The sequence below is a fragment of the Phaethon aethereus genome (genome assembly GCF_964289735.1).
Source record: "Phaethon aethereus genome assembly, chromosome: 6".
NCBI classification, from domain to species: domain Eukaryota; kingdom Metazoa; phylum Chordata; class Aves; order Phaethontiformes; family Phaethontidae; genus Phaethon; species Phaethon aethereus.
The window spans coordinates 42,993,105-43,008,133 of NC_138580.1; the positions used below are offsets into that span (position 1 = coordinate 42,993,105).

General features: G+C 57.3%; 2 protein-coding genes across 2 annotated transcripts in view; both read left to right on the plus strand.

Annotated features, from left to right (window-relative positions):
* LOC309406312 (uncharacterized protein) overlaps positions 1-9,580 on the plus strand; it is a gene marked incomplete at both ends in the record, with an annotated part of 29,162 nt that extends 19,582 nt beyond the window's left edge. Inside the window, 7 exons of the mRNA XM_082001438.1 lie at positions 2,289-2,378; positions 4,176-4,290; positions 5,199-5,341; positions 5,480-5,670; positions 6,065-6,174; positions 7,188-7,329; positions 7,729-9,580. Of these exons, the coding sequence (XP_081857564.1) occupies positions 2,289-2,378; positions 4,176-4,290; positions 5,199-5,341; positions 5,480-5,670; positions 6,065-6,174; positions 7,188-7,329; positions 7,729-9,580 (2,643 nt within the window). The remainder of the gene's footprint in view (positions 1-2,288; positions 2,379-4,175; positions 4,291-5,198; positions 5,342-5,479; positions 5,671-6,064; positions 6,175-7,187; positions 7,330-7,728) is intronic.
* A 1,581-nt stretch (positions 9,581-11,161) lies between these two features.
* LOC309406425 (aryl hydrocarbon receptor-like) overlaps positions 11,162-15,029 on the plus strand; it is a gene marked incomplete at its 5' end in the record, with an annotated part of 30,265 nt that continues 26,397 nt past the window's right edge. The window contains 3 exons of the mRNA XM_082001588.1: positions 11,162-11,254; positions 12,691-12,866; positions 12,945-13,132. Coding sequence (XP_081857714.1) covers positions 11,162-11,254; positions 12,691-12,866; positions 12,945-13,132 — 457 coding nt within the window. The remainder of the gene's footprint in view (positions 11,255-12,690; positions 12,867-12,944; positions 13,133-15,029) is intronic.

A 15,029-nucleotide genomic window follows, 5' to 3' on the forward strand; every position in this document is an offset into this window, starting at 1 on the left:
GACAGATGCTTGGCTCTCCTTAAAGTCTGACTTTGGTGCCTCCAACCCTGCTCCTGCACAGCCTGACATGAATGTCCAGCGTTACGGACGGGCAGGCGGGTGTGAGCAGAGCCCCAGCTGCAGCCCCCATGGGAGATCTTGCTGAGGTGGTGATTCCTGGGAGCCCAGCATGACTTTTGGTGATGAAGCTTCGACCACATGAAGGCTCCCACGTGGGCTTCACTCCTGGGAAGCTGGGAAGTCTCAGCTCTCTGCAAGTGTGCTAGTCACGGAGGAACAGCTGGAATAACACAATAGTCAAAAGGGAGCCCATGGTTGCCCCTGTCCCATGATGGAGCTGTGCCCAAGTGCTCTCTGGGGGTTTAAGCTGGACCATATGATGGCAATTTGTTGAGCCACCAGAGCATTAGCAGCCTGGGGTTGATAGAAGGCATCTGGTGAGCTTGTGAGGTGTTAATGTGATAGAAATCCTCCAGCTGAGCTGCCTGATGGTGTGGGGTTTTTTTCTGTTTTTCTTTTCTTCCCCAAAGAGGATTTCAATCAGATAGTGTAATTTACAGAAAACTCTGACTCAGGGCCCCTCGGGGGGCTGCAGCACACAAAGGAAAGGGACCGGTCCCACTGCAAGCTGGATCTGTACGGTATCAACATGCTCAATCCAGCAGCCTTTCAAATAATCCAAGTTACTAAAAAAAGCCAGCCCATGTGAGCCTCAGAGTCACTGTAAATGGGCAAATGCATGAGCTGTGTCAGCAGATTGCTCCTGCCTCCTCTTTGCATGGGGAGAGAGGGTGAGCGGAGCTGAAGGAGCAGCCTGGGCATCCGGACCCTTCTTGTATTTTTTTAATAATTCCTCTAATTGGTCATGGGCTTGGTCTTTTTCAAGCATACCAGTTGGGTATGGATTTAGCTCCAGGCCATGTGTATGTAACTGCAGAGTGCAAGGCGAGAAGTGAAGTTGGCAGATGGTATGAGCACAAAGATATTTTTAATAGAGATTTGGGGGTTTTGTGTTTAAAGCCTTGTCTTCTGTCGTCTGGAACATAGGCAAGAGGAGAGTAATTTTCCCAGTATGGTGTCTCATGGTGGCAATTCAATGCCAGGATGTATTTGAGGGGGAGTGGGGTTTGTCCCTGACAAACATCTCAAGAGCAGTGGGGCCTCCTGAGATGTTTGTCAGGAACAAAATCAGATGAGAAGAGGTCATGGTCCTGGGTAATGGGAGACAGAAAAGAACAGGATGCTGTCGCCTCCTCAGGGACGTCTCAAACAGTCTGCATGCTTATAAGGACCAAGGAGTGCCACGTCAGGCATCACAGACGTGATGTCAGGGCCTTCACAAATCTCGGATCTGAGTTTCCAGATTTTTCCACCTCTCTTGCTTTCTCAAAGTGGGTGTTGGTTTTAGCTGCATTCCCACCTTTGAATGATAGTGGCTGAATCTGGTCTTACTTCGTGTACTTTTTGATGAGTTCATGCACCTTTGGAGCTGAGAGCAGGAGGGAGTCCAAGGGACAGCGATGTCCCTGTAGTCCTCAGGTACTACTGATTGAAAGGCAGGTTTTGGGGGGTGATTGGAGAAATTCTGGGGAGAAGACATAGAGGAATGCTGAAACAAGCTTGTATAAGCCCCTAACTGTAAAACTCAGGGTGAAGAGCAGGGCCCAAAGTGTCTTTTGGCGATCATCCTTAAAGTGAAGGAGTGCGTAAATATGTCAGGTCAGTGACTGCAGTTCAGTTACCATCTCTGGAGGCTCCATTATGCTTGAACTGCAGCTAGGCTCCTCCTGCAGTCACCAGGCTCCTTCATGGCTCGAGGTGTTTCTTCCCTCTTCATCGCCTGTTGCTGCTTGTTGTTGAAGTTGTAGGTAGGTTGGTTAGAGGAAATCAGGTCTGCCAGCAGAAGAGCCCCAGAAGAGTGTAACTATACTCAGCTGGTGTGGCTGGAGAGGAAGTAACTAACTCCAGGTTCTCCAGAAACTCTTCCTTTTGCTGGTCCTTCCTGATGCAGGAGATGCCCTGGGGTGAGAGGACTTTATGGGTCTAGGAAAAAATTGTCAGTCCACCTTTGATCATTGCTCATGCCAACGGTGAGGAACCCCTCCCCAGCTAACCAGGGTTAAAAGCGTCATGTGGTCACAAGATGCTTTCCTCTTTTATGGGTTCTTTGTTAACGAAGAAGGTACCTTGCCATCCCTTAATGCTGAAGAAGCACCTGGAGAAGGTAATTTTTCAGCAATGGGATTGAACCTAGGGAGAGTAACTCTGGGCTTAACTTATGCTTTCAGGCACTCAATGGATTTGTCATTGCTGTGACTGGAGATGGCTACATCTTCTACATCTCCCCTACTGTGCAGGACTACCTGGGCTTTCATCAGGTGGGTGCCACTTTTTTTCCTGACTGTAAGCAGATGGTGCAGTCCAGGCCTGGGAAGGAGGTGCTGATAGCCATGCCAGGGCTTTTCTTTTCTTCTTCCCTCCCAGCTCCCTTGGGTCGTGTTTGATGTACATTTCCAGATGAGTCGTGTTCTTTGGGGGCTGTGAAAGCCAACAAGCATGCTTGTGCTTTTGCTCAGCTTGCATCTGTTCCTGCTAATGGCAGGCTCTGTATCCTTTTCCCCTTGTGTGCAAGAGGGGTATGAGATTTTTCTTGTACCATGCTGCTGGGCGCATGGGCTGTCGCTCGGAGAGGGCTGAGGGTATCTCACTGGTGAGCAGTGTCAGTGCCCTGAAGTACCGTGGGCTACACGGGATGCCAAGGAAAAGCAGGTCTGTCCCCATATCCACCCTGTTACCTCCAATTCCCCTGATGTCCCGCTCCTTTGGCCAAAGGACCGAGTCAACAGGAGGGCTGTGAGGCTGCCAAACACATTTCGTTGCCTGGGCTCCTGGTGCGCCTGCAGAGACGGGTGCATTTTCTTCTTTGTCCTCTCTTCGCACCCTTTCCCAGCTTGCTGCAGGACCCTCATGGGCTGATGCCCCAAGACAAAACAGATGTCAGGGGTAGGGAGAGGTCTTCTCCAAGTACCTGTATGTCTGGCTAAGCGGGAGGCTCTGCTCTGGCTTGTTTCTGAGGGCAGGGACGCGGCAGTCGGTGGCCTGAGCTGCCCATGGTCTTGGCACGGTCATGCTGACCACCACAGCATGCAGGTCCAGGATTGGGAAGGCTGGTCTAAGACATGGCCCTAGAAGGGGGCTGTGCTGGGAGGCAGGTGGTCTGAAGACTTGTTGGTGTTTCTGCCGTATGGCCAACCTTACAGCCCAGCATCAGCACCTCTGTCTTTGCTGGTGGCCCACTGAAGGAAGACGGTTTGCGCTGGGTTAAAGATTCCCACAGGTTTGGAGTTAAAAAAAGCCTGCAAAAACAGCAAATCCCCCTGCATAAGTTGGGGGGCGGTGGGGGCAGGGAAAGATTAGTTTGGTTTGGTCAAAATGTTCTGATCAACCTGAAATTTATTTTTTACATTGATCCTGTGGAAGAAACAAAACTGCTGATTTGCAGAGGACCAGGGATGGCAACGTGAGAGACTTTTTTTTGTGTGTGCGATGCAGACCGGCAATGTCCACCCCACAAACAAATTCCCCTCTGACACCCCACAGCCTCTCTGGCGCTTTGTCTGAATTTGGTCCCGAGGAGATACTAGAAGTTGAGACGTGCCAGGCAGATGCCGCTGCTGCAGCATTCCCCCCAGAGATGGGGAGTGAAGCTCCCCCGTGGCAGGGAAGGGAGCTGGAGTCTGAGCATTTCCCATGAATTGCGGTTGGGGATCGGGAGCCAGAGCGTGAAACACCCTTGGAAGGGCTGGGTGACACCGGGAGAAGCTCAGCCCTGCCGGTGTGGGGAATAGGGTGGGGAGGTCTGCTTAGCTCTCGGCCAGGGGACACGGGGGAGGTGGGTGGTCTCGGCAGTCCTGAGCAGCCAGGATTACGTGGACGCTACCGTTTCCCACTCTCCGTTCCCTTTTCCTCCTTCCTCAGCCGCCATTGCAAAAAGCGGCCGGTTCCTGGCCCGTGCTCTTCACGCGGCGCACGAAGCTGGCCGTTTTTCCTGTTGTTCACACTCAATTGCTGCACTTCTAGTACCCACAAAGGAAAGCGTCCGGCCGTGTCCTCCTCCAGACACCCCTGCCAGGCTGGGCAGAAGTCAACACTCTTCTCTCCTTGTGTCATTCCAGTCGGATCTCATCTACCAGAGCGTGTACGAGCTGATCCACGCGGACGACAGAGCTGCCTTCCGCCACCAGCTGCACGGGGCCCCAGTGTCCGGCAGCGCCCAGCACGCTGCTGACGGTGAGTGCCGGGGTAGTCCCCCACGGTGATCCCTGGGGACCAGCCAGCCACCTCTGCATGGCCACCCAGTACTGGAAAACCATCCTGGTGGCATTAGCCACCAAGCACAGCCCTGTGCTGAGGAGCATCCCATAGCCTCCCCCCTGGGACTCGCAACCATCACAGGGGTTGGCACGGGCGCCTGTCACCAAAAGCAGCTAACAGGAATCCTAGAACAGTTTGGGCTGGAAGGGACCTTTCAAGGCCACCTAGTCCAACCCCCTGCAGTGAGCAAGGACATCTTCCATTCGAGCAGGTTGCTCAGAGTCCCGTCCAACCTGACCTGGGATGTTCCCAGGGATGGGGCATCTCCCACCTCTCTGGGCAACCTGGGCCAGGGGTTCACCACCCTCATTGGGAAAAACATCTTCCTTGTATCTAGTCTGAATCTGCCCTCGTTTAGTTTAAAACCGTTACCCCTTGTCCTGTCGCTACAGGCCCTGCTAACAAGTCTGTCCCCATCTTTCTCCTCAGCCCCTCTCAGCCCTGGCAGCTGCACTAAGGTCTCCCCGGAGCCTTCTCTGCTCCAGGCTGAGCCCCCCCAGCTCTCCCAGCCTGTCCTCCCAGCAGAGCTGTTCTTTCTTCGTGCTGGAGGGATGGGGACGCTTCCCTGAGACCTTTCTGCTTTTCAGTGTTTGAAATCCTGTTTATTCCAGTGGGGGTGGCTTGTTGTCTTGCTCCCATCTGGGAGGCAAGCAGGGACCAGAAACTGTCATGAACTGGTAATTTCCCGTGGCAAGGTCTTCCCCATCTTGTGAAGACCATGGGTTTGCTTGAGCAGCAGAGTCTCCACCAGGAGCAGGTCTGCAAGGCCACGAGCCCGAGGTTTGCAGCTTGGAAAGCTTCCTTTTTCCCTTCTGGTTTCGCAGCCCTTCCCGCTGACCAGCCGCTGCCAGCTGGATGCAGCGCCGCGTCCAGCCCCCGGCACCCCCGCCCCGAGAAGCCCTCCTTCCTGGAGAGGAGCTTCACCTGCCGCTTCCGCTGCTTGCTGGATAACTCCTCGGGATTCCTGGTAACGCAGCCCTGCGGCAGGACAGCCCTCGGCCCCCAGCGCATTCCCTGGGGGCCGCTCGTGTCCCATGGGGTGGGAGCGCAGCCAGTTTCCATTGCCCTGTTTGCTTCACACTCACGTTTTCTAACCCCCTCTAAGGCCTTGAATTTCCGTGGGCGCTTGAAATTCCTTCTCGGGCAGCAGAAGAAGGTGTCGGACGGGTCCCCGCTTGCCCTCTTCGCCATCGCAACTCCCCTCCAGCCGCTCTCCATCCTGGAGCTTCGGACCAAGACGCTGATCTTCCAGACAAAGCACAAGCTGGATTTCACTCCGATGGCCTGTGATTCCCGGTAATGCGTCTCCTGCCTTCCCTGTGGCAAAATCCGTGGCTGCAGGCACTGGACAGAAAGCCAGAGCCCGCGGAGCAGGGCACTTCTGACCCAACTCCTGTGGTGGGTTGTCTGATGCTGTTGTCCATCCACTGCTGGGCATTTCTGCAGCCCCCCAGTAACGTGGGGAGCAGATTAACTGGGCGCCAGCACTTCTTGCCTCCCATGTTTTTGCCCAGCAAGCCCAGCGTGGGGTTTTGTGGAAGAGGGGATGCAGCTCAGCCCAGGATGGGGAGTTGCACCGCCCGCAGTGGGAGGCTCTGGCTAGCTGCCTGGGAGCTAAGCTGGGGATCCCTTCTGGGGTGCAATTGGGGGATCCGTCCCTGGTGTCATTGGGTTTCTGGACTGTTTCCAGAGGGAAGGTTGTCCTGGGGTACACGGAAACGGAGCTGTGCAGGAAGGGGTCCGGGTACCAGTTTGTGCATGCGGCCGACATGATGTACTGTGCGGAGAACCACGTGAGAAGTGAGTGCTGGGGGGGCCATCAGGGCGGGTGCATCTGTGGGGGCCCTTGCATCTCTCCGGCACTGGTGCAGCTCTGGTCACAGAATCATTAAGGTTGGAAAAGACCTTTGAGATCATCAGGTCCAACTGTCAACCCAACACCACCATGACCACTAAACCCTGTTCCAAAGTGCCACGTCCACATGTTTTTTTGAACACTTCCAGAGATGGTGACTCCACCACCTCCCTGGGCAACCTGTCCCAATGCTTGACCACTCTCTCCATAAAGAAATTTCTCCCAATATCCAATCTAAACCTTCTGTGGCGCAACTTGAGGCCATTTCCTCTCGTCCTATCACTAGTTACTTGGGAGAAGAGACCAACACCCACCTCACCACAGCCCCCTTTCAGGTAGTTGTAGAGAGCGATGAGGGCTCCCCTCAGCCTCCTCTTCTCCAGACTGAACACCCCCAGTTCCCTCAGCTGCTCCTCATCAGACTTGTGCTCCAGACCCCTCCCCAGCTCTGTTGCCCTTCTCTGGACACGCTCCAGCACCTCAACGTCCTTCTTGTAGTGAGGGGCCCAAAACTGAACACAGGATTCAAGGTGCGGCCTCACCAGTGCCGAGTACAGGGGCACGATCACTTCCCTGCTCCCGCTGGCCACACCATTGCTGATACAGGCCAGGACGCTGTTGGCCGCCTTGGCCACCTGGGCACACTGCCGCCTCATGTTCAGCCGGCTGTCAGCCAGCACTCCCAGGTCGTGCCAGTACTGTTGCTCCTTCGTGGGCCAAATGCCCCGGCTCTGGAGCGGCTGTGGAAGAAGCTCTCCCTGCCTGGGTGGGACCTGCTGGGGGAGCTGGCGGGGGGACAGCGCGGCACGCAGTGTCGTGTGCTGCCGCGTCCTGCCTCTTCTGCCCTGATAGTACGGGCACGAGGTGAAGCTCAACCTGGTGGCATCTTGCCCGCGCCATTTGTCTGTCCCCACGGTGTGACCATGTCGGTGCCACCTCTCTTCTCTCCCTGCCCCAGTGATGAAGACGGGGGAGAGCGGGCTGACGGTTTTCCGGCTGCTGACCAAGAAGGACGGCTGGGTGTGGGTGCAGGCCAACGCCCGGCTGGTGTACAAAGGGGGCAAGCCTGACTGCATCATTGCCCGACAGCGGGCCCTGTCGTGAGTATCACTGTGTCCGCCCACTCTCGGCGTGGGTGACCGTGGGGCTGCCGGGGGCGTGCGGAGGAAAGGGGGGCTGGGTTGCACGGCCGGCGCTTTGCAGCCGTGCCCCACTGTAGCAGGGAGGCACGAGCAAAACGAGCAACCCCCGTGCTCGCTCCTGCCTGGGGGGAACCCTGGACACGCAGCCCTTCCCCGAGCCATGCAGACCTCCCCACGGGCTCCCCAGAGCCCCGGTCCTCCACCAGCAGCAGCACAGCCAGCCCGGTCCAGCACCTTTTTCTTTAGAAAAGCCAGGGCAGGGCTGTGAGCTCCTGTCTTGCTGTTGGGAGGGTGGTTTTGCCTGGCCCAGAGGAGGTGCTCATGCTATTTCCATCTCTTTTTGCCTCTGCCCTGAAGGAATGAAGAAGGGGAGGAACATCTGCGGAAGAGAAACCTGCAGCTGCCTTTTACCTTTGCCACGGGGGAAGCAGTCCTGTATGGGAACGACCTTCCTGAGTTCCTGGACTCTTTCCAGGCTAAGGAGGAGCTGCAGACGCAAGCAAACTCCCACTCGAAGCAGCGCTCGGTAGACCCCAACTCTCTTCTTGGGGCCATGATGAAGCAGGATGCATCCATATACATCTCCTGTGCTGATAACATGCCTCAGTTCTCCTTCTCAGATCTCATCGCTGAGCCCGATGGACCAAGCCAGAATGAGGAAGTTGGTGATGCCAAGGAGGACAGCGACCCCCTCCTGGTCGTTATCGAAACCCTCTTTGAGAAGAGCGAGGTGGATGGAAACATCTGCCAGACCCTCCAGAGCCTCAATGTGGACAGTGCAGAGCTGCAGTGGTGGGAGGAGGCTCTGCTCAGCTTGGGTGCAGAGCAGGAGCTGCCAGCTCAGGAGGTTGGTGAGAGGTTAGGCACCGAGGTGACCTCCTATGTGGAGCAGATCCTCCTCAGGGAGGATGCTGGGAAGAGCATGGACTTCCCACACTGCAGCGCATTGCCCTGCAATGAGGAAAACAGTGCTGTGGCTCATTTCCAGCACTGCTGGGCAACTAATTCAGCATTTCAAGCCCCACCACAGCCCCAGGCACATGGTGCACAAGGCCAAGATGCTGTGGTCTCTCTCGTCTCCGTTACATCTGAGGTCCGCTCTGCTCAACCAGAACAGCAGATCCCATTCAACCCAGCTGGGCTGGTGGCGGGGACTGTTCTGGATGTCCCAGGCTCCAACAGCAAGCCCTCTGTAGCACTTCAACTGGCAAACCTGGGACAAGTGCTTCAAACAGAAGTTACCACCTCTGCTCCTGTAGATAACACTATTCCTGATGATCAGAGCCAGCCCGGCTGCGAGCCGGTGGGCTCAAGCTGCCCACCTCCGCTGCACTCAAACGCACTAGTGACTCGGTGGCACGACGTCCCGGTCCAGGCAGACCCAGCCAGTGCTTTGGGTCAGAGCGCTTCTCCTGCAGGTTGCCCATCGGGGGCTTGGATGGCCACGGCTCCAAAACAGCTGGAACCAGCAGGAACACACCTGGAGTCACAAACTCTGCTGGCCGGCAGCCCTGGGAGGCCCCCAGGGGCCAGGCTGTGGTTGCTGCCCTCCCAACCCACTCCTTGCCCTGCACGGGGCTTGCATGAATCCTTGTTCTCCGGGGCTGGGGACCTCTGCGATGAGGAGGCCACTCTCCCTGCACGCGCACCAGTGCCCTTAGGAGTCAGCCCGCTGCCAGGGGATGGTGTTGTCCCCAAACAGCCCCCGATACTCCCCACGGAGCCCAGCTTTTCTTGGGAGGGGGAGCCGCACAAGTGGTTCATGCAGCACCAGCCGTGGCTCCTGCAGGCCGGGGCAGCTCCTCGCAGATGTGGTGGGGCAGGTCCGGCGCAACACAGTGGACTCCTGTTGGGGTCCAGCACGGGTCCCAGCACCCACCACGTGGATCACATGTTGCTGCCTGAGCTCCAGTACAGAAATAACCTTTTTGGACAAGAGAGCGCCTTTTTTAGGGATGCCTCTAAAATATCCCTTCCCCAGCAGCTGGGTGCTTTGCCTTGCCCCAGTGAGAGCCACACTGGAGCGTTGCCTTCCTCACCAGGCTCTGTTTTGAGGTGCTCAGCAACTCTCCCTGCAAAGGTGGGTACAGGAGCACCCCCCTCCTCTGAGCAGGGCTCAGGCTTCCCACCAGCATCGTTTGTGGGTGGGCAGCCGCTCTGTGCCTGTGAGGTCCAGCTGAAGGTGCGGTGTGAAGGCTGCAGGACCTGAGGGGAGTGCCAGTTCACACGGAGGGAGCGAGGGGTGGTGCTGGGGGGGATGCAGGCACAGCATCAGTTGTGGGCAGCCTGTTTTGAACCCTCACTGTTGAACAAGGAGGCACATTTTGAAAAGCCACCAGCAGTTACGAGCCGTTCTGGCTCTGCACACCTGTGAGTGGTGCCCTATGCTTCCTGGTTGCTCAGGATTTTGTCTTCCAGTGCCCAAAATGCGCTTTTAGGCACCCTAGGATGAAGTGTTTTGCGCTTTTTTTTTTCCCCATGAGAAGTCTTTCGGGGAGATGCACTCCTGCCAGCAGGGAGGTTGGTCAGACCCTTAGGATCAAGGAAGGGACCCCCTGCTTACCAGTCCACGCATTCCTGACCTCTTGCAGACAGACCTGCTGGCCTTACAACAGCCCACTGAATTGCTGTTTCTTGATGCAGTGTGGACTCCTCATCGCCTGTGTGTGTGGACCACCCTTGTCACGTTGCTGCTCGGTCCCCTGCGTCGTCTCAGCCTGCCCGAGCCCCTCTGCTCTGCGCCTTGCTCCCTCCCTCCTCTGCTCCCCATCTCCTCTCCTCCTCCTGAGCCCCAGGTGACCCAGTTCCTTTAGAAAAGGGGATGTTACCAGGCACTTTGAGAAGCTCAGCAGCATTTCAAGTGTCTCTGTGGGAGGTGGAATTGGTGAGAGCTTGGGATTTTGGGTTCCTCAGCAGCCTTCCTGGGGAGTTTGGGAGAAGTGGGTACCAGGCTGTGACCCTCCCTTACAGCAGGGGACTGTATGCTTCAGATCAACTTTGTGCCCTTCAAACTGTTGTCCCGGAGCCCAGCACAACTACTTTGTTGAATTACCTTTCTTTTGTATTTTTTAACTTAATGTGATTTTAATTCCCCCCCCCACCACAGAGCAAATTCTCTTGAAACCCACAGGAAAAAAAGCAATGATGGGGTGGGGAGGGTTTGATTTTAAGACCAGATGTGGCAAGCCAGCTTGGTCAGAGTGGTTGGGGACCTCCACATCGTACCCTCACCCTTGCACCCCTCACCCTGAGCATCACGTCTGCCTCTCACAGCAGTATTAAGTCCGTGTTTCCCAAGTGAGTAACATCAGGTCATCAGCACAGGGCTGGCCCAGCAGCAAGCCTGCCTGTGCCCTGGCGTGGCGTGGCCTCATCTCCTTGGGTCTCTTCCTTCATGCCCTGCTTTGCCTCGCTGTGCTGGGGCTCCCGGGGCGGCAAGATGGGGCTGAGGAAGGGTCGAGCTCCTGGTCACAGGCTGGGAGTGGAGCGATGCTGGAAACGTGCCTGCACCCCTCCGAAGCAACCCGGAGGAGCACCTAGGATGGGGCAAGGAGCTGACTGTCCGTGATACAGAGCCTTACAAATCAGTGGTCCCAAAATCACCCCCCAGGGGGTCTTGATCCCAAAGAGGTGCGCCTTGGGGAGGGGGCACGCTGGTTGGGGCCCAGAGACCCCTGGTGCTGTTACTTGGGTCTTACCTCTTCATACGTCGTGTGTGGGCATGTAACGTCTGTTTTCGTGGCGGTGTCTCATTTTACGCTTTGTGATTTCTTTGTATGGCTGTCGGCAGATGGATGATGCCGAGGAGAAAAAGAGGGCCCGGCACTCGCCGCCTGCGTTCGGTTACATATTAAAAGGCGATTTGCTTTGTATAGCGGTGATGGTTTGTTTTGACCTGGAACAGTGTCTCTCCATTTCCCTCTTGACTGAGCAAGTGTTTGAGTGTTTGAAAAAGCCTCCTTTGGGCTTAGCCCCAAATCCCCTTTCCCTGGGCTTTGGCTGAAGGAGGGCAGTCCGGGCTCGCCCCCCCTTTTGCCCCCCTGGGACCCCCGGGGCTGCCATAATATGGGGGAGGGCTGGGCTTTGCCTTGCGCAGGGTAATTTTGGGAAGGAATGCAGTGGTGGGGACCCCCCCCAAGGTTACAGGCACTGAAAACACATCTTGCTGCCCCACGTGTGCTCTTCTGGCCCCACTCAGTGCCTGGCCCTGTTACTGCGTGTGACTCGGGGAGGGGGGGTTTGGGGGACCATGCCTCCACCTGAGCATGCAGCCGCGTGCCCCCAGCCTGGGGCGGGGGTGTGACACGCTTGTTCTCGCTGTCCCCAGCCGCTCCTGCACGCACAGCAGCAGGGGGGTGACAGTGTCCCCCCGTGGCACCCCCTAACCACCTGCGCAGTCCTGGGCGTCGCTGCCACGCACGCTTGTGCACAGGCACGCGGACGCACGCCCTGATGCAGACACGTGTGTGCAGTGACACGCACGTGGACACGCTGATGGTCATCCTGGCATGCTGACGTGACCGCAGTGACACAAGTGCTCACGCCCCTCACCCGTGTGGGGCGGTGGGGATCACTCCCCCATTTCCTCTCCTTCTCATCCCACTCCCCCACACCCCCCATCCACCTCTCATCACCCTCCACATCCCCCCCAACCCCCCCACAGCCCCCGCTTACCCCATCCACCCCTCATTGCCCCCATAACCCCACCTCCCTCCCATCCACCCATCGTTGTCCCCATATCCCCCCAGCTCCCCTTCACCCCCATCCACTCCTCATCCCCCCCATATTCCTCCTCACCCCATCTACCCCTCATCCCCCCACAGTCCCCCTCACCGCCATCCACTCCTCATTCCACCCCCACATCCCCCCTTAACCCCATCCCCCTCTCACCCCCATCTGCCCCTCATCCCCCCCATCTCCCCTCACCTCCCAAGCCCTGCTCACCCCATCCACCCCTCATTGCCCCCCATATTCCCCCTCACCCTCATCCACCCCTCATCCCTCTCTCACCCCCCTCCATCCCCGCAGCCACCCCTCACCCCCATCCAGCCCTCATTCTTCCCACATCTCCCCTCATCCCCCCTTAACCCCTCATCCCCCTCTCATCTCCCCCACATCCTCCCTTAACCCCTCATCCCCCTCTCATCCACAGGTCCCCCCTCATCCCCCCAACCATCCCTCACCCTCCCAACCATCCCTCACCCCCACCCACCCTTCAGCCCCCCGTAACCCCTCACCCCCCCACAGCCCCCCGTAACCCCACTCCCCCCTCACACCCACGTACCTCTCATGCCACTCTCATCCCCTCTCACCTCCCAGTCCCCCTTCAGACCCCCCCCCCCAGCCCCCGCTCCCCCCCCAGCCCCTCCTCTCCCGGGGCGGGGCCGCTCCCGCTCCATCTCCCCGCGGGGCGGCTGCGGGTCGGCTGCGGGAGCTCTCGCTCCCGGCCCGGCCATGTACGCGGGTCGCAAGCGGAGGAAGCCGGTGCCTCGGGTGTGAGTGGGGGGCGAGGGGAAGGGTCGCGGGGAGGGCGGGGGCGGCGAGGCGGCCGGTAACGCGGCTCTGCCCGGCAGGCCGCGGCCGGGGCCGGCCCAGGGCGGCCCCTCCAACCCCTCCAGGCGGCACCGGGAGCGGCTGAACCGGGAGCTGGAGCGGCTGGCGGGGCTGCTGCCCTTCCCCCGGGAGGTGGTGGCCGGGCTGGACAAGCTGTCGGTCCTGCGCCTCAGCGCCGGCTTCCTCCGCGCCAAGAGCTTCCTCAGCGGTAAGGGGCACCCCGGCGGGGCGCGACCACCCCCCCCCCCCCCCCGGTTTTTTTCTTCCCTTTAGAAATGCTTTTTTCCCCCCCTTTCTAGCCCGGCGTTTTCTCGCTTGGCATCCCGAGCTGTAAGGCGTCGGGCCGCGGCATGCCCGGGCGGCACGCGGGAGTTCCCACTTTTTGGGGTGAGAGGGGTCCGGAGGGGTGAAGTTGATCTTATTTCTGGGTTCCGCTGAAGTAGAAAATGAAGCTTTAGGCCGGAGGGTCTCTGCGTGGTGCCGGGTCCAGGCTGTGGCTGTTGGAAAGTTTCCCGGTGCAAGGGACTCGTGTTTTTTCCCCTTCGATACTAGACGGGGGAAATCCTGGCTGTGCCGCCGGTGATAACCGCCTCCGCGGTACCGTTTATTTGGGAACCTTGTAGAATAGACCGTGTTAAAGGCATGTCTGCATTCCGCTCGGCTCTAATTGTTCTAATAGGAGCCCACAGGAGGGTATTCAGGCAGCCCCGGGATCTTCCCGGTGAAATAGCAGCGGCTTGAGGATGCTGCGTAAGACCTCAGAAACGCCGCAATTCCTCTCCTCGGCTCCAAATCACTGAATGCATGGCAAGCCTTTTTTTTTTTTCTTTCTTTCTTTTTCTTTTTTTCTTTTCCTTTTCCATTCTCTTTTAAACACTGCTCGTAGGATTGGCGAGCGGGTGAAACAAAAAACGAACGGCCTTAGCGAGGAGTGGTTTGCCTTGCAGCGTCAGGTCAATTTGTTTGACTGCGTCGGCTGTCTTTTCGGCGGTGGTTTTGCCCTGGTAAGGAGCTCTGCCTTTGCGACGCTGAAACCCACCGGCTACGACGATGCTCCGAAGCAGAGGAGGACCAGCGCGGCGCAGGACGCTCGTCCTTGCACGGGGTGGAAGCCCGTAGTGCAGCGCGGGCCTCGCTCTTCCCCTGAAACGTCGATAATTTAAAGTTGGCCGCTTAAAGGATTTATACAACGGAGGGGTGGTGGTAGCGGTTCCTTAAAACGGCGGTTTGGAAATGGCTGGTCTCGGCACAAAGCGTCACGCCAGGAGTTGCTTCGGGGCTTGTCGTCCTTTCCGCGGTGGCTGTGCTGGGTCCATTCCAGGGGGGTTTGCCGGGACGGCACGCAAGCCCGGCTGGGGAGCAGCGAGCAGAGGATGACTCTGGGGGGGACGGTCCCCTGCCCTGTGAGCACCCTGCTAGGGCCCTGCGTCCTGGGGTTTGACGTTCCCGCAGCCCCGGCACGGCACCTTACTTTTGGTTTTGCCTTGTGAGAAACTGGGAAATCCTGTTCTGAGATTCTCTCTTTTTTTTTAAGTTTTTGGGTTGGTTTTTTTTTTCATTTTTTCTGTCATTGCACCTGGTTTGATTTTGTGGGGCCAACTTCCCACCCGCCGAGCACATCGGTGTGTCTGAAACTATGGGATGGTCCCTGTTTCTGTCTGGTTTAAGGCAGGTGACAGTAATTCAGATGTGGGAGGGAAGGAGGAAAGCCTCATCCTTTTAGATGCAAATAGTGATTGCAGACCTCCTTGAGTCTCTTCTGCAGCTTAAAAAAAAAAAAAAAAAAAATCTTTAAAAGGAGCTCAGGACAAGCCCATCTACCAAATCAAATTATTCTAAGTGACTTTAGTGCCTTTCAGTGCGAGTGCCAGAGGGATGTTGGTTTCCAACAAGCTGTGTTGGAGCTGAGATAAAATGCAACTTTGGAAGGCTGCTGTTCAAAATACTCTGCTTATTCTTCCTCATCTTTTTCTTTCTTTTTCTCTTCTTTTTCTCCTGTTTGGTCACCTGCATGTTTAGGTTTATTTTCCCTTGGTTTGTCAGGGAGTGGGGGGGGCAGCCGGGGTCTGCCTGCCTCCCTGCTTGCTGCTGAGCCGGGCGAGCTC